A 19,367-nucleotide genomic window follows, 5' to 3' on the forward strand; every position below is an offset into this window, starting at 1 on the left:
CCTATGTCTATCTTGGGCCCTTACTGTGTGATGCTTTAATTGTGTATGTGCATATGTGTGTGCATTAACATGCACATGAAAGAAAGGGCACATACTAAAAGCTGTTTTAATTCAGTATGTGTTACCATGTTTTTATGGATTGTTATAACTGATGACAATTGAAACATGAACAGGAAAAAAGCACATAACATTTTTACTTCACATGTATTATCGTCAAACATGAGATTCTTAAGCTGTAATTACCATCTCCTCAGAGAGCGCCTTGATGTACTTTTTACCCATCTTTTTCTTCATGGTAAGGGAAATGGCTCTCATCTTCTTACCCAAACTTCCTCCATTATTTGCTGCTTTAGTTTGTACTGCATCTCCAATGTCACTTATAGTCTCCAACTCAGATACCTGATTTGAAATAAAAAAGTAAACAACAACTCACCATGAAAACAAAATTCAGTGCAGTGGAATAGTAATTACAGAAAAATATTAAGGACACAATGCAGTTAAGATGACAAAAGTCAGTCATAGCAATTTTCCTGGGGAATCATGTACGTAAACAGGTTTGCAGCACACTACTGTATGTGTGAATGACAGAAAGAAAATACATTTCTTGCTAGAAAATGTTGTTTCCCATTGTTTATTGTCTTTAATCCAAACAGGAATTGAGGGGATTTGTGCAGGTTCTTGAAAACAAAAATGACACATTTGTGGGTTGCATACATGTGCCAGTTACTTTGGTCATGCATGAAGCTGAAGTGCACTTTTGTCTTTTTGAAACATTGTTTCTAATCTTCCCATCCAAGTACTGAAGTTTAGGTATGATTCTCTTGTTTATTTTGGCAAGGGCTCAATCACCAGACAGATCCAGGTACACAAGCAAAGTTCTCACCAGTGTAAAATTTACACAATAGTTTCCCAATGTTTTTGCATAACTGTCATGGTAAAGTGAACTAAAGAAAGCTATGTTATACAGACCTCAGCTGAATCATCTGTCTTTGATATCGAGTGATGCCTGAAACGGTCAAAGCTTCCAAAGCTGCTTGTGCGCTGTAAAAAAAGAGAAGACAAACCTTGACTCACTGGTTGTGTTTTGTTCTGTTATTAGGACTTAAATACAACTGTCAAGTCACCTGTTTGTGTTAAAAATTCCTCTCAGGTCAGTGGACCATGAACTGCTACATCCAGCTAGAAACAAACTGGGAGGTGAATATAGGGAAAAAAAATTGAGACTGTACAGCCAGAAGCAGAAAAATGAAAGAGAACCAATACTGCTTCAAATACTAGCTAGATCATGGATATGATTGAGATCTTCTACATCAGTTTCACATTAATTATACACAGATATCTACAAGTTACTTCTAGGTAAGATTGCTGTCCATAAGCTTAGAAAAAAAGGTGTTTCCATAAATATTATCCAAGCTATAGAGTCCGTTATGGTGGTGTCAGCTGTGGCAATTTATACAGTTTACTTTTGCAGCTGGGGAGACTGTTTATGGTTCTTTACCAACAGGAATCAGCAAGGACAGCTGAGGATTATGAATACATTTTTTCCAAAAGTCATATGTTGTGGAGGGAGTAAGGAACAGAATAATCAGGCAGGCCCCGTTTTTTTCTTCCTAATCCCCCAATTCGAAAATCTGATTTTTAAACGTACACAGGTACAATTTTTCCCTGTGCCACAGCACATAAGAAAGGCTGCATCACCTGAGCTGTGCATTAAGAGACCGTGAATGGATTGCTTTTACTTCCTTCAAATTTTTACCCTTTCTGTGTGTGGATAATTGACATGGTAAGGAGGGAAGTGGCACAACAGATATTTGCAAGAGAGGTCACACAGAAATACCTGCCAGACGTGCCCAGGCAGAGTTGTCTGCCACTGCACTGCCCATGGAGGCAAACTGCATAAAATTGGCATTGATGACAAGTCAGAAGTCCCTTTAAGTGTGGCCCTAATAGCCACCAGAATTTGGACAGTTATCAACTCTACAGTGTATTTAAGAGCTTGTTTTTATATCTTCACCAATACTCAAAGCTAAATCCAGAAAGACTCCTTTGTTTAAAGTTCTTCACTCTTCCATACTAAGTGGAGGTCTTTTAATGGAGGATCAGATTTCTTGAAGCACAGTTTACTGTTGTATACTATGCAATATCATCTCAGTATATTTCTGAGTATTCAAAATCCCCTCTGGAGGGAAAAAACACATAAGTGATTTCAGACTACCTGGTTACAGGTGTTCCTGTATTTATTCATCCATTTAACTTGCCTACATGATTTCAGCCAAATCAGTTCCTTGCGCCGTTGCTTTCTTCCCCCCAAGCCACACAAGCCATCTTTTCATCTCCCCCCAGGTTTCTAAGGCACCCATCGTGCCCCCTTCCCCTGGCACATCCAGCTACCTCCTTCCGCTCTCCATCCCAGAACGCCACAAGCCTCAAAAGAGCCTGTGAGCTCCTGGCTCTGCTCTACCATTACTGCTTTCCAATCTTCTCTACCAGGTAAGAGTTTTCACAAGGCAGCCTCAGAAGCCAGTGAAGTAGACTATCCTTTGGGCAACAAAAGAGGAGCAGAAAAGGACTGGTTTAATAGCCAGTCCCGTTGCCTGCCTTTGAGTTGCAGTCACGCTTAATGCTGCCATGAACCTGCTTCCAGAGAAGCTAAGGAGAAATCTGTCAATGATGGTAAGAGGACCAGAACTGCCCAAACACCGAGCACTGCAGGGAACACCGCCCTTGCTGCACGGCTCCTCCAGTTCCCTACCCAGGCAGCAGGGTGAGTAACACCGCAGGAGTGCCATCCTCTGGAAAGCTGGAAAACCTAGGACCTGTTTGAGCCCAGACATAAGTAACGATTCAGCTGCTGGCAAGTTTCTGAGCGCTGGCACATCCCCGTACCTGTTCTGCCTACAGCTACCAAGCTGCTGTTTGCTGCTCTGCCTCCTTATGCTCTCCTTTCCTGGCAGCAGTTAGTCCTCTGCGGGACTCATCAGTAACAGTGTCAGGCACCTGAAGCCTCACAGGGTGATGAGGTGGCATTCAGGCTTCACAACCATGATCTTAAGGAAAGAGTTCATCAAAATGATACCAGCTACGTGGAGCAGACACATAACTCCCCTGGGTGTTTCCATCCAGGAAGGACCCCATCTTATTCTGTCCCTGCTCATAAATCACAGGGTTACTATCCATAATAGCTCCTTTATCTCTTGCACACAGTCACTTTTAAACTAAAAATAGTTTGCAGAGGGGAAAAAAACTATGACAAAGAAAAGCTATGGGAAACCATGTGCAAACACTTTGTCTTAAAGTCTCCATTTGAGAAGAAGAAAATCAGCATCCCCTGGAACAGAACTGAAAATAAAAGCTCCTTGCTCTTTCATTTCCCTGTTTTCCCACACTTAGTTATTAACCAACTCACCCCCCCCAGCAAAAAATCAGTGTGGACATAGCAGTGGCCTGAGCCCAGCACAGCCAGATGGAAGAGGAAAGTGTACCTACATTTTGGGTCCATGTTCTAACCACTGGAGCTTAAAAGAAAAAGAATAACAGCATTTTTTTCACTACATTTCTGGGCACATCTAACCTGAAAAATATTTCCAGCCAAAGGTTATTTGAAGAAGCTGACCCAGATTTGTGAATATTTTTGGACAAGTAAAATGACATTTACTATTCACTGAGGGAAAAAAAAAAAGACAGACAGACAAAAACCACACAGCTCTCCACTTAATTGATTGTAATCTCTCAGAAAATCTCTGTTGGCTAAACATTGTGGTTTATTTGTTTGTTTTTACCCTGTGAAATTGAAAAGGACAATTTGGATTGTCTACTTTAATTTTATCTAAAATTCCCATAAAGAACTTTGCTATTAAGTAGACGAACAATATCCTGTGACAAGGGGTTAGCTCAATAGTATGATATAAAAACACAGCCCCAAGGGTTATGGTTCTATTAGACAGGATTAACACCTTTCACTGGATTGTCAACCTAGCCAAATGTGCCCTGCAGCATGGAGCGGAAGGGATAGAAGGAGGGAGGCTGGAATTCACAGCAATATTGGGAAAGTATAAAATAGTCTCACACAGCGATCTCTAAACATACACTGACCTTTCTGTTGCATTCAATCACTTCAAGATGTCTAGTAGGAATAACTGTATATAAAAGTGCAGATGTGCTGCAAACACTTTAAAAGGAACAAGAGGAAAAACATTGTTTATTGTTGGTCTTACCTATAAACAGCTTGAGCACAGGGAAATCAGTTATTCTTTTTCGACCCTTGAAAGAACCTTATATCCTACATGTGCAGAAGCCTTGGGCTACTTTGTAGTGTACTTCAATGTTGCTTCATCCCTATTAAATATTAATAAGGGTTACGGGATGAGTTCCACTATTCTAGATAATGGTCTTGTTGCACTGGAGAGCACTAAATAGGGCTGCTTCAGCAATTCTCTAAACTAACTTTTTCCATTAAGTAATCAATAGCTACCACCTTTTAAAAATGTATTCAACCCCATTATACTGATAACAAAAAGCAGATTTAGGAGCTCTGGGCTGCAAAGGGAACAGGACTATTACTTTCAGTAGTGTCAGTCACTGCATTAGTGTCAGGGAACACCTACTTTGTGAAGGTACGCACAGCCCTTATTTCCAGGTGAAGGGAAGCTTTTAAAGTAAATGCAAAGGTACTAGGAGAAAATATGCTATTGATTTGTGATACCAGGATTCAGCATCCTATAAAGTTAAGTGATTTTTCTGTCTGGATTCATGCAAGAGCTACCAATGGATATGTTAAGCAAATATGAATTTGCTCAGTAAAATCTAATGGAGGCATGGGCAGGGGAGAAACACTTTTATTTTCCCACACAAGGACTGATCAAATAATTTTTACAAATCTACAAATGCATTCACTTTCATCCCTTCCCCTTCGGTATACCAAATTAGCATAATAGAAAATATCAAAGATATTTTTCATTATTTTAAATCCTTCTTCCATCTTTCCCTATATCTTCAATTCCCTGAAATCCAGGAACATTAAATAATCATTTTAAAGGGCTAAATGCTATGTAATTGCTGTTTATTTTAATTTGGACAGTCTGCAGTTGGTGATCTGGTTTGTCTGTAAATAGCCTATCATTTCCCCTAGAAAATGGTATGGTATACAAATAGAAAAAAAAACAACAAGAAGAGGTTCTGCAATCCATGTCTTTCTGTTCTGAAACATCCTTCCCTTGTAGGGCATATCATAGGAGAAGTCACTTAGTTCTTATCATAAACCAGTCAGAGCTTCTCTGTGTCTAAAGACAACCTTTTGAGCCAAAACTGGCAGCAGTTATCCTGGTAAATAATCATTATGGGTGATATTCATCTCATATTTTCCTTTGGACAATTCACACTGCCTAGAGATCTGGTTTCCTGCTGTGAGAAATTCCGGCCCATTATGTTTTGCTTCAAGTCCTATTCAAAATATCTTTTAAGGCCAGCATGACGCAATGGCTTTGTACTGACCTTCTCACACAAGTAAATCTCTTCAAATTCCTCCATGCATTTTCATTTTTAGCTTCTATTCATCCTTAGACTACCCAGACCATGTAAGCTGTATAGGGGCAAATGCGGTCACTGGGAGTAACAAAAAGGGAGCTCAGCATGTTGCCCAATTTCCTCGCCTGCCACAGACACTTGTATTCTTCCCTCTTTCCTCGGAAGAAGCCACAGCAGCTCCCAAGAGGACAGTCTGTGCTTGCTGCTTTGATTGATGGACATAAGTGGAGCTCAGGATTTGATTCATTTCTGCTATTCTCTGATGCTCCTTGTCCCTTCCTCCTTCAGGAGGAGGAGACTACTCTGAGAATGAAATTAAGAGTTACCAAAGTAGGGATGAATATGGCCACTCTGCTGGCTTATCTTCTTGCATAGATAAAGAAATTGCCTCCTACTTTCCCAGAAGGCAAGATAGCAATTTTTAGCTTTTGGGATGTTCTGTGAAAAAAAACCCCAACAACAACAAAAAAACCCCTCACTTCTGTATAAAGAATGAGAATTTGCATACAAGATTCATTAACTCTCCAAAGAGTAACAGAGAAGCAAAAAAAGAGAAGCCATTATGACGTCCCTACCTCAGGGATTTTTTCCTATTTACACATTAGTTACACATATAGAGTTTCTGACCACTAACCAAGCTATTAATGTAACACAGCCCACACGAAACATGGCCTAAACCTTGTACTTTGACAATCAAAAGCACTAAAAAAGATACAGCTTGTTCTTGCTAACTGAAATAGGGCAATCTGCTGAAACTGGCTTAAAAATGACTCTGTAAAAGACTGGTTGTTATCATGGTCTGGTATTCAGTAACTGCATGGAGATGGGGAGAGAGGGGAGCAAAGTGGTCTTTGACCAAAGCTGCCACCATGAAGCCTCAGAGCAAACACCCTAATTTTAATGATGCAAAATGACTGGAAAAGAAAAGCTGTATAAAATAATGAGATAATTGTACTTAACACTCCTTCAGGTCAACAAACGTTGCTCTCCAAATTAAACACTGAGTGGCTGCTTTATCAGTACCGCTATCTGGTACCGGCCTCGGACTCTCAAGCCTGAACCAATGGTGCCACGAAGCATGTAGTTCATGGTAACTCAGCCCACAAGGCAGAGTTTCCACTAGAAACTCATTTCTCGAGTGCTTTCAAAGGGCACCTCGCGCAGGGCAGGCGCCGACGCAGCTGAGAGCAAGGGGGAAGCTGCTGTTCATGAAGTTAAACAGGGGCAAGATGGTTTGCAAGGTCTGTAAGTCTTCCTCAGGAACAGGCAAGCCACATAGGAAGTCTGAGCAAAAAGGCAATTTCATCTGGCAAGAAATGTGCTGTGTTGATTAAACAAGTTTGTGAGGAACTAAATAAGGAAGCAATTTAAGAAACGTCAATCTTAATGCTAAGAAAGTTTTTTTGCAACTGAGTGTTGCAAAATGTGCAAGGGGGGAGGGATCTGACTCCTCTTCCTTTAAATGCACATTCACCCTGCTCAAAATTGAGCGCCATTGTTCCTGGCCAGTTGCTGAAGAGCACTCTTAGTTCCCAGTGAGAAAAGTCACTCCAAGTGCTCTTCTGGCAGTCTATCCAATTCTGGGAGTGTGCACACAGGTATTTGCAATAATTATGCAATTAAGACTTTATTATTTGTATGACATTTAATTAAAAGTGACTTTCAGTGGCACACAAAACCATGAAAAGAAAATGACTTTAAAAGAAGGTTAAGGATATGTAACAAACTTAGAGGAGCTATGAAAATGACAGTTAAGGACTTGGCATGATGTGCACTTCTACCTCCCTGCTATCCTTTTTTACCCTTCATTTACACATGGGCAGAAACATCGAGGGACAAGGCTGGAAATCCACCCTCCACAGAACCCTGACTGCAGTAAAGGGGCGCGCTGTCTGAGTAAAGACTGGTTAAACACTGCATAAGCATTGCAGGCTTTGATCTTTAATCCCTTAAATACCAACATCTTTCCTCTCCTGAAACTTTCTCCTCTCCGAACCAGATGAGTTCACAGACAAATTTTCGTATTTTAAAAACGAATCACCTTGCATCAATTAAAGTCCTTTCCCTGCTTACTTATATAGCACAATTTTATTAATGTGGTGTGTTATCTAGGTCCTGACTTTGCAGGGTTCACCTGGATTTCTCGTGCAAGAGAAATCACTCACATGTGTGTTTGTAGAATGGGCTTTAAGTGAGGGCGAAAAATATATATGCCCAAAGCTGAGCCAAGAAGCATGTAGCCCCCAAGGGCTCCATTTTAAAGGGAGCCCCATGCCTGTCCAGCACACATGAAGCAGGGCAGCCAGCGTAGTCCCCCCGCAGAGGCATCCCGCATGTGACTACCATGAATGCTCCGACGCCAGAGCAGAAGCGGCGATAAGAAGCCTACTGCCTCGTCATGCTATACCTAGTCTGCATGCAGAATAGTGCAGGGAGACACAGCATGTCCGAGGGCTTTGCTGTTCCCCTCGGCAAGCCTGAGCAGTGGCCAGAGCCACCAGCTGCAGCACGCTTGCCTGCCAACCCCGGAGCGGAGCCGCAGGGCGTAGGCAGAAAATACTCCTGCCTGGTGTGGCATTGTTTTGGTCAGAGCCTCTGCAACTCAACTGTTGTACCACAGCCATACAAGATCCTTTACAGAGGTTATTTCAATGGCAGCGAGAGCCTCCTTGCCTATCTTACGCTTCATTCATGCGTGACGTGGGAGCTGGTCCTGCTCCCGGGGAGTCACCGAGAATGAAAGGCAGCTTCTGCATTCCTTGCTAGGGAGAGGCATGTTTTCAGTGGAAGGTGTTCCTTCAAATGACCTTCCAGAGGGAAACAAGATTAAAAAATAACCTCTAAGTCACGGTTAAATCTGACCGTCCCAAAAGCTCGTTTGGTTTTTCTGAAGAGTAAGCAAACTTCAGAAAGCCCTTATACAAGTTTTACTGCCATCCTGCAGTCTTATCCTTGACAACAGGTAATGACCAACAATAAGCTAATTCTAAGAAACTTGGGGGAGGGGGGAGAAAGAGAGTTAGTTTTTATTACTTTTAAATGAGTGTTTGATACATCATGTTGGTTCCCCTGATTAATGTTCACAGCAAACTCAGCCATTGGAGTTGTAATGTTTCTGCAAGCTTCCCTACAGCAAAGCTTAGCCATTAATTCAGTGGCATATGTCAGCTCAGCAGAGCAAGGTCACTCTTCTCTTTCAAGGGGAACCTTTTTAGAAATAATAAAACTGACAGAAAGTTCTTTTTTGCATGCTTTATGTCACCTGAGGTTGAGTGCTGCAGTTAATATCACAGGGCTTATAAACATTCCCATCTTCAGCAGTCTCCAACACCACTGGGCTCTTGGAACCTCAACTTTTTTTTTTTTTTTTTTTTTTAAAGTAATATAGTGACAGCTTTATGTGAGGCAGATATACAGTATGTAATCCTAAATGAGTAAAAAATGAGTAAAAAATGAACAAATCTTTTCTCAGGCTCTTTAGAGGAGAAATTTTGGAAGGCACTAAGAGACTGCTGATACTGCAATATGCATTTAGGATGTTAGTGCTTAGAGAAAAAGATGTAGGATTAAGGACTTTGTCTCCATGGATGCTTGCACCTTTGGCTAAAAGGAAGAAAATCTTAAAACCTTACTGGTCAACCTTGTTTCCATTTCACTGTTAACTGATACTGCAGGCTGGAAATCTGTATAGGCATGTGATGTAAAGAGAACACAAAGTTAATTGATCTATTTATGGAATAATTTTGAACTTGTAAGTAGATAAAGATGTGTTAGTCATCTGTTATGATAACTAATTGCGACTGGAACTTATTTATCGGGATACAAATACTATGGAGCATGATAAACAAACTAATTAGCTGAAGAATAAGATCCAAACAATAGGCCAATTTTTTCCCCCTCATTATCTCCCTTCAGACATCCTGACTACACTTGATTAATGAATCCATAGTGAGATTAGCTGAAATTGCCTTAATGGAGATGCACTACAGTAGAAGAACAAAATTCAGTGCAGTATCTATCATCAGTCACTGAATTTTAGTGTTTCATCAAATCTACATGTCCATTTATTTACATTATTTTTATCTTAGAAAACAAACAAACAAACAAAAGACTATACTCATTACAGTGGGTTAACTTTTGACTCCTTTAAAATGATGACTAGTGGCACCATTTTTTTCCCCTTCATGTATCCTCACTTGTCAGAAGGCTGAGTTTCGGTGTTGCCTTATTGCTATCAATGGACCAAAGTTATCCTTATTGTGCAGTTGAAAAAAGCACACATGGCACTTCATTGCAGCCTTGCAAGCTTCAAAAACTGGATGTGCTTGCACAACATATACCTGGGAATCTAAAATATGTTCCTTGGAAATTTGAACTCATAAAATAAAGCTTTTGGGTTTTGGACCAGTATGGAAGCTTGAAAGAAGGTTTCCGGGTCAGGGTTTGCTAGTGATTTGGCACTGTGTAAGAATACTTCCTAGTGCAGAAGTTATGATGTGTTAAATTCTGGGGTTTCTTTGTAGCATAAGTTCTATAACCGCAATCCCAGGAAAGAAATCTAGTCGTCTGAAGACAAGAGAGCATTCTGATTCTGTTCAGGTCACTCTTACACCAGAAAGGAATGAGTACAATCAACAGCTCACTGCAAGTACGAAGTACAGCAAATGGTACTAGTCTAGTATGGGCACATCAATTCCACTCTCTCCGTTCGATTATCTCTGTGGCATGGCATTATTGTGATCACAGCTCAGTGGAAAACTACAGTTTCATCTCATGAAAAACAGATGTACCAGACGTTTGAAGTGTGTTTTCATTTTGACGCACAACAAAATTGAGACCAAGCTTTTCACCCCTCCCCGGCTCCCACAACCTCCTTGAAAACCACAGGTAGTTGAGAGACATTCACCAATGAGATAATGCTACCAAAGCACAGAGAGCAGTGAGGGCTTTGAGGTGTTATGTGAAGCCCAGATTCAAGACCATACTCCAAATCCTACTCAAATCTGGCCTTTCATTGCAAAGGGGATTGTGCCAGCTACAAGGTTTTAAGCTTTCATGAACAGGTGGGAACATGTCTGCTCTTGCCATTCCCTCAGATACTAACCAAAATCCCAAACACATAGTTTTCAAACATTTTACCCACGTAGACACAATTACCAATAGACATTAGTCAAGCAAACATAAGCTCCATTATAGAAGCAGTAAGAAAATCATGGAAACACCCCAATAGACAGAATCAGAAGAGCCTTGCTGTGTACTTGTGACTAGAGCTGACTGCCTACTCTACCATTATCAGTCATTTCATGCACCCTCTACACAGACTCTGAGCTGCTTGTCCATCAGTGAACCATGTCCCCTTTCCTACCTCTGTGGTTTTTGGACTTAACATCTGACCTTAAAAAGGAGACAGACAGACAGAAGTATAGGAGAAAAACAGCACAGCTGTGGTGAGTGAAAGCAATTCATGAGTGGTAAAGCTCAACATCCACTTTGCACAGGTGAAGGCAGCAGAGAGTCAACCTGCATGAGCTCATTCAGCTGTCTCAGCCACTTTGTCATCTCATCTTCACACATCTGCTTCTGGCTGTGCTGTTGCTAAGTGAAGCTGATTTCTTTATCTCACAGCTGCAGGCTGTCAGTGACAAAGCTCCATCTCTATCTCAAACATAATGGTAAAGGGAAGACATGAAACTGCACCATAGCTTTTCCATGCTTTCTGGTTGAACAGCAGTCCTATACTGCTTCTCTTCTACGTGAAGAAGCCATGAGAAACCCTGCAGAAACACCTAAACCCAAGTACTCAAGTATTCCAGTAGCCCCATATCTCACTTGCCTTTCAACATACCTGAAAGAACAGCAAACCTACCACACCTTCTGAATGATGTCAGCATGACCAAGTAGAGGAACTTACAACTTCCTACGGTTCTCAAGGAAGTAACTGTTCAGCATCCCATGGAAATCAAGGACAGGAGTGTGAGGTTACTTGGTTGTTCTTGTGAAGATTATAAAAGAGATGAAGACATAAAAGGGTAGGAAAGGGACTAAAACTCCAGCCAGAAAACATAATGGTGCAAAACATTAGGTGGATCTTTTTCCCAGAGAAATCTTCTTGTCATCCTCAATGCTGGGTGAGGGTTGGAGATGACAGACCCTTTGCTGTTCACATTCACCTTACCAGAAAGATGCCAGTAGATGTTACGACTGGCAGCTAAGCAGCCTGAAGACTGTATACAGGTGAAGTTGTTACCCAGCTTTCTGTGTATCCATGGAATAAACCAAAGAGGTATCGGGGGAAAAAGTGGCAGTATGGTGTATAATATGTATAGTCAAAGAACAGCTTCCCTGAAGCAGTTCAAAATCTCGAGACTTTTCCCTAGGCTGGAATTTCAGTCTCGAGTTTGGGAAGAACAAAAAAAGTAAGAATGTGCTCTTGGGTGCACTGTAAGTGGAATAAGATATAAAAAGCTAGAAAGGTAAGAGCAAGCAGGTATACAGGAGAGATTTCCCTTGGGGAAGAAAGTAGGTGGTCATTCATCTTCCTGTGGAACATCAGCACATGTGCCACACAGATGCCTTCATCTAGTGTACAAAACAAAGTTTTCCATTAGGATGGTTTTAAGGACATATGACTTGCTCAATACTCGGAAGCATATATAATCTGTAGCCTGGTGCCAATTAGCAAAATGTCTAGAGCCAAACTACTGACATTGCTAATTTGTGGAAGAGAGTGTAACAGTTTCTAAGAACTGAAGTAACTCTGCTGTCTCTGTTGCAAGCTTTCAGAAGATAAAGGTTAAGGGATATTGTGATTACAGAGGCCCAAGAGACTTTTTATTTTCCTTCTCTGCAGTGGGTATTGCCGGCGGTTTCTGCCCACACATCGAGGGGTTGAGTCTTCTGGCTAAAGTGTTTGTAGCCACCCACAAATTGCTTATACCAGCTGGCCAGTGATGGCTCTATAATGACTTCAGCCATTTATGACTTCAGGATTTATGCTATGACACAGATTACTAGAAGATTGTTGAAACCTACAGAAAACTGTAGGCCACATCCTGTGCCTGTCCTGCCCATACACAGTTACTACTTTTTTCCAGCAATGACAGGCCTTGTCTAGTTTGCGCTATTTTGGGTTTCCTACAAACACAATATTGAAGTCAGTCAACTGCTCTATAAAGCTAATTAAAGAATTAGAAGGCAACTAATGCTGATTTATGTCACCTTGGTAGTGGTGCTACAGTGTTTATCAGAGAGTAGTTATAAATGATGTGGTTGATAGTCCATTTCTGAAAATGGCCAGAGAAGGTGGTTCATCTTGAAATGCTCTTGCTTGCTTAGGAAAACAAACAAAGAACCAAACTGGGTTTGTTACTCTAAACAAAGTTAATATTAATGTGAAAATATTCCCTTCAGGAAATTTTCTCTCACTTGTTTTAAAATATTCTGCTATTAAGGACTTAAGCCTGGGTAGTGAAGGAAAACCAAGACAGGGAAGAAATAAGAAATTACCCGGAGTTTGCACAAAGTTGGTCAAAATTTGAAAGGTGCTGTAATCAAGGGAACACACAAAAGAGGCCAGGACTGGACCGGGCCACAGATATAATTTTTGCCTTTGGCACACAAGCTAGTCTAGCGTTGTGCGAGCCCTCAACAAGCCTGTGTGTTGATCTGAGCATCAAAATGTGGAGTCTGGACATCCTAATCAGCCTCCTGGCAAGAGGCAGGAGAGACAGCTGTTCTTTTCCCACAAAGGCCCTGGACCCTTACTTTCTGGTGAGAAAACAAAATCTCTCAAATTTCAAGTCCTTACTAGAAGAGATACGCTAACATATATGTTAAGACACAAACAACTTTCTGAAACTTCTGTTGAAGAAAAAAAAAATTGGCTGATGACCAAGAAGCAAGATGATAATATAAATGAAGAAAAAATACCAGGGGTAAGGGGAGCAGTAGTATGGTTGTGGCGCCTTCCACTCACACAAGTAAAATAACCCAAGGTTAACTCTAACCTTGTCCTAGTTTTTTATGAAGCCTCAGGGAGACAGGAAACACCTTCTGAAGTGTCACCTGAAATCCCTTTTTTCCCATTTACACATACATGGTTATTACAAGTATTATTTTTTCTTTCTCTGAACCCTCCCTGATAAAGGCCCACAGGTATTTCCACTGTAAACCAGGTTCTTAAAGCTACTGCCCAGATGTTGTCATCTGTTTCTGCTTACTTAACAGAGTTCAAATGGATTTTGACAAACAGTCTTTCTTCAAGAGGCAAAGCAGTAAAGACCTTTAATGACAGAACTATGTGTCATCTTTGCCTATAAGCATAAATTTGCACAGCGGGCAGTACGGTGAAAACAGCTTATCATCAACTCATCACCTCTCATCATTGTTAGAATGAAATGCAAATGGAAACGAACATCACTTCAGTCATGGTTGTGAAAATTAGCATCTGTGACATTAACAGTAGCTTATTTATTATGCGCTCAAAATTTCAGGGGGAAAGAAAAGAGTATAAAACTTGCTGTTTTTAGACCTCTGCCAGTCTTCACATTTGAAATAAAATTAAACCCCTCAGCTTTCCCCACTCAAGGATAAAACCTAGTTAATATTCATTAACACTGAGCAATCTCTTCACTGCAGGTCTTGTCCTACAGAAGATCTCATTATGTCTTGAGTTATTCTTGGTGTTTAGGTTTTCTGTACCTATTTTCTATTTTCTTTTCTTTAGTAAGCGTTCCCCATTGGAGAGTCACAAGCCACTGTCTAAGAAAAAAGCAGCACCAAAACCCTTGCTTATAGCATCTGCCTGCACTACAGGTTCCAAACACTTAGGCAAGCGATAAACCTTACTCAGATGACAAATCCCATTGAAATCAATGGGATCACAGCTAATTTATTCATTTAAGTGTTATCAGAATCAGGATCAGGCCTTCTGTGAAGAATATATAAACAGGGAAAATCCTGGCCTCAAGTCTATGGCAAAAATGTGCATTGATTTCCGTGGAGGCACGGTTTCATTTAAAGCTTATAAAAAGGAAAATTATTGGTATGATATACTACTAGGGAACAAAGTTGCATGTTAAAATATTTCCTCCCATTGGATTTCCCACTATTTTCTCATAACCCTGAAAATAAATAATAGTTTATCACCTAAGTAGTTGAATATTGCTTTAATTAGAAGCTTGGACATATTTTTGCCTAAACAAAATGCACAGGCATTGACCCTGAATTGTCTTACACACCAGAAGTAAGCTGAGTTTCAAGCACCAAGCACTTTTGGAAGCAGAATAAGGAAACAAAAACGTCTCAAACCTTTAGCATAAACATAGATCAACTGTCATGTAGAATAATGACACAAGACTTTCTTCAGTCAAGCCAGAAAAAGTGGCACAAAGTAGTCTTTGCTTCAGCTTGAAGTAGAGCCAAGAATCTTCAGGCAGTTCTCAAGTTTGCTATGTCCGTAGGAATTTGAGAGAGAGAGAGAGAGAGAAAGAAATAGGCTCTACCCAGCACATTACATCCCATGAAGTGGGCAAGACAATGCAGGGATGGTTTACAGATTATTTGCAACTTCCATTGTCATTTGCACCTGGTCAAATGAGTAAAACCATGCAAAGTGGAATGCAACTGCAACATGCTTTAATGGTGTTTTATTTGTGTGGTGCCAGGATATGGTGCTGCCTGAAGCATATGAAAAAGAGAAGACTAGATCCTGCATAATTTCTTAGAATGTTTCTTCTTACCATCTTTCTAAATCTGCTTCGTGCCACTCCTCAGGTACACTGACATCTGTAACATCATAAGGGCCAAACAGGCTAAAATCCAGGCGATTTTAGGGGGCTTTGTTTCACCCTCTAAGTCAAATGCCCTCCTCCTCCCCAACTCTCTAAGGGGTGGTGGGACAGACTGCACAAACTGATAGCTGAAACACTGCTTTTACATCTAGTAAAAGCAGCCTTCCCCCACATGCTATAGTACTTTCCTGCTCTGCAAGTAAAGCTCCAGCAATGCAAGAGACACATGCCCTCAGCAGTGAGCTGCCGGAGCTGGGCTGGCTCCGGCCATCAGGATGACCTGGGGGCTAGGTGCAAGACCTTGTTTGTTTGACCTCACCTGCCCACAAATAATACTGCAGCTCAGAACATCTATGCCATATAAACCAAGCCATGTCTCGTCTGACAGAAAAGAAAGGCGGGCAGGTGCGGACTCAAAGGAAGCGCTGAGGGAGAGCTGCCTCTTGGTGGATTCCCTGATGGGAGGTGCACAGGCTCTGTTGTGGTAGAAAGTCATTTAAGGTCCTGGATAGACAGACAGGTTAGCTGAGACAAGCTTGAAATAGAGAGCTTAGCCCTTCGACTGGTTGAATTTCTTCAATATTAAGCAGGGTATTTTTAAGCCTTAGGATTTTTCCTTTATAGTTCTTAGCTGATGTACAAGGTATAAATGTACAGTTCCATGGCAGTATGTGCAGCTACAATGATAAACCTTGGCAAAGGATCAGAATCCTTCCAGTATGTCTTTTGAAAACATTTCTCTCGCATTTCTCTCCCTATTTTCTCTGGAATGACACCAGGTGTAGATTTTTTTGCCTAGCAATAAATGTTTATTTAGTTTACATACAAAGCATACAGTAGCTATATGCATATCCATGCATATGCAAAAGCTGCCAAATATTCAAAGAAGTTATTAGCATGACTGCAGCACTAAGGAAATCCTTCTGTATAAAGAAACAGACTGGAACACTACTATTTCATGGCAATGGACAAGTATCAACCCTTTCATAGCGGACACTGAGAGTTGTAAGGAGCTACTTTTTGTCTGTGTAGCACGTAATGAATCTGCAAAAGTCCCTTAAGCACCACAGTAGTCAATAAAGTAAAGTAAATGCATTGCACACAGAGAACTGGCAGTTAGATACCAAAAATCTGTAGTAGTCCTGCACTGGTTGTTGACTTGCCCATCACTGCTAGAGGCTTTATACAGGGACAGCAAATTGCCTTGAGAAGGGTTTTAGCACCAGTCTTGCATGATATTCCTTTGTCTTTATCAAAAGGCATAACTGGATGCTGATATTCTTCACATTAAATAGTAATAAAAGCAAAAGGATGAAAAAGAAAATCCTGGTGAAATGCTTCAATTAATGCACAGAAGTTCGTCCAATTGTGATAAAGACAACTAGTCACTATGGGTAAGATTCAGTTACCTAACCAGATCTTTCTGGTGCCATCTTTGAGGGCCTAAGGTAGCAAACCTGATTTTCTTTTAACACTCCAGACCTTATGGGTCTCCCATAGGTCTTGTGTCAGCCCCATGTGGATGTGCTGGAGACACTGGAGCATCTAAGCTGCCTAAAGGCAAGGTGAGGTAGCCCAAGACCTCCACAGTGACAATGGCATCCTGCCCTGCGAGTATGAGGAGGTACGAAATGTTGCTGTGCAGAGCAGGGGCAGCCAGGAAGTGATCTAGGGAAGTCATTTGTGAAATCCTGTACCTTCTGTTGGGAGGTAAGGACCTTCGCCCCATGTTACCCAATTCGGTATTAAGCAACTTAAGTATTTGCGTTGCTTCCACAGGGCATGTTTCGAAACATGCTACAACAAGCTAAGATTTCCATTCCGTGCAACGTGGGGCTGTCTCCTCCCATGCCCTTTTTGTGAATAGCACATTCAGCAAAAACATTCTCATTGTGGAAAGTTTACACAATTCTGTGCAAAAATGGGACTACAGTAGGTGAAGCATTTCAAAGTACACTACTGAGGCAGAAAGACATACTGAGCCACTTCACCAAGAGCTTTCCATTTTGGTAAACATTTACAATAAGACAAAGTCAGCACAGCAAAGTCAGCAGGTTTGACAGTCAAGTGGTTAGACTCTTTTTATCCCTGCTTTACACATCCGGTGAATCAAATGCATGACGATGAGATAGATAGATAGATAGATAGATAGATAGATAGATAGATAGATAGATAGATTGGGTTTTTTTGATAAGCCACAATGTCAGCATTTTAATAGTATGGAGTGCATTCATGAATGTATAACTAACTGTGTGGAAAAAAAAATTAAAAAATAAAAATCAGACTGTTGTTGAGGAATGTATTATTCTGGAAGAAGAGAGTGACCAAAACTTGCTTCTGAAATTATTTAACAGACAGGAAAACAAAGCCCATCCACAGAGTCTCTTGTTGTCATTTCTTGCTTAACCTATAGTGTAATTACATGTTAATTATATTTCTGCATTGTCTCTAAAAAACAATAGAATGATTGAGCAGGAGAAAATACATACCATGCCAACCAGTGAAATGCTTAAAAAAACCATCCAAATCCATGGGAAAATGGATTCAGAATTTTTTCAAATCCATGGAAAAAACATTAATTTTCATTGTTAATGAGGCATAATCTAAAACTGCAAGTGCAATACACAAAAACCAATGCTGAGTAAAACCAGAAGACATTCCTGCTGAAATAGCGGCTGCAATAATATTTAGGACCCAGAAATCACAAAGTGAGGTGGATTCCCAAACAATGAGAAGATGGGTGTATAAACTAGGAGGGAGTGAGTTACTGAGAGCAGAGATATACTAAAAAGCTTTTCTAATCTCTTATTTAAATTTTCAGCACTGGCAAATTGAAACAGAAATGGATGCTGATGCACTCAGGTCTAGCAGTAGCCGTTTCTCCTCAGGCTTACAATTCACTTGCAAAGGTCATTCTGCACCCAGTCCAGGGACTGAAAATAAATTTCTAGCACAGGACACATCCTTATGCATCTTACAAAACTCTCACTTCCCTTGTTGCAGTTCCAGATTGTGGAAAGTGTCCAGTGTAGCATATTACCAATTTATTCAGAGTATTTATTTGAGGCTCAAAGTATAATAATTCCCAGAAAAGTGAAGGTGGCAAACACTGATTGCCAAGTACCCTCTCCTCCTTTGGTTATGATGAAGCAGAAGCAAATTTATTAAAATAAGGAACAAATTAAATAGCCTTTCTAATTCCTCAGTGATTCTCACACTCTTTTGTGGGACATCATTAGTTTATCATAGATGAAAGGGAGAGAGGGGATTTTTGTGGGCCCCTCTTTTATAAGACTGATACGGAGCATATAACAATAGACAAAGTCCAGTACTAGACTCTTTAGCACAGCTATAGCAGCTTCAAAATGATGATTCCTTGAATTGGATCATTACTTTTATAACGTGAGTATATACAGGTAGAATCCTAAGATTATACCACTGAGGCACTTGCTAGTACTTCAGGAAATCCTGAAGCTAGGATTTAAAAGGAAATCCTCCTTTTAAAAATTGTTAAGAATTCCTGTTACTATTAACTGACAATAAAAATGAAACATTCTTACCTTTGGCTTTTGACTTTTCTCCTTATCAGACACATTAGATGGTTTTCTCTTCAACATTTTTAATTCAGGTTTATCCAGCTGATGTGCACCTGCTACTAGCTTGTAACCAAACTAAGTACAATGAAGCGTACTGCACAAGCGTACATCAGTTACACAGTTCCTTATTCTATCAGGATGTGACTTCAAGCAGCTGCTTTGCGGCATGGGTGAGCGAGCTGAAAGCTTTCTTTGAGGGGGGAGTGAGGAAGGAGGGGAGGAAGTTGGCAGATGACACCAAACTGGGTGGGAGTGTCGATCTGCTCGAGGGTAGGATGGCCCTGCAGAGGGACCTGGACAGGCTGGACTGATGGGCCGAGGCCAACTGTATGAGGCTTAACAAGGCCAAGTGCCGGGTCCTGCACTTGGGTCACAACAACCCCATGCAACGCTACAGGCTTGGGGGAGAGTGGCTGGAAAGCTGCCTGGCTGAAAAGGACCTGGGGGTGTTGGTAGA

At 40.9% G+C, this 19,367-nt stretch overlaps 1 protein-coding gene across 1 annotated transcript in view; it reads right to left on the minus strand.

The window, feature by feature from the left end:
- The window catches only part of SAMSN1 (SAM domain, SH3 domain and nuclear localization signals 1), a 36,826-nt gene extending 17,832 nt beyond the window's left edge, over positions 1 to 18,994 (minus strand). Inside the window, exons 1-3 of the mRNA XM_009481584.2 lie at positions 18,875 to 18,994; positions 970 to 1,041; positions 244 to 399 (exon numbers count right to left, since the gene is read on the minus strand). Coding sequence (XP_009479859.1) covers positions 244 to 399; positions 970 to 1,041; positions 18,875 to 18,931 — 285 coding nt within the window. The 5' untranslated portion in view covers positions 18,932 to 18,994. The remainder of the gene's footprint in view (positions 1 to 243; positions 400 to 969; positions 1,042 to 18,874) is intronic.
- Positions 18,995 to 19,367: the final 373 nt, after the last annotated feature.

The sequence above is a fragment of the Pelecanus crispus genome, chromosome 1 (genome assembly GCF_030463565.1).
Source record: "Pelecanus crispus isolate bPelCri1 chromosome 1, bPelCri1.pri, whole genome shotgun sequence".
NCBI classification, from domain to species: Eukaryota; Metazoa; Chordata; class Aves; order Pelecaniformes; family Pelecanidae; genus Pelecanus; species Pelecanus crispus.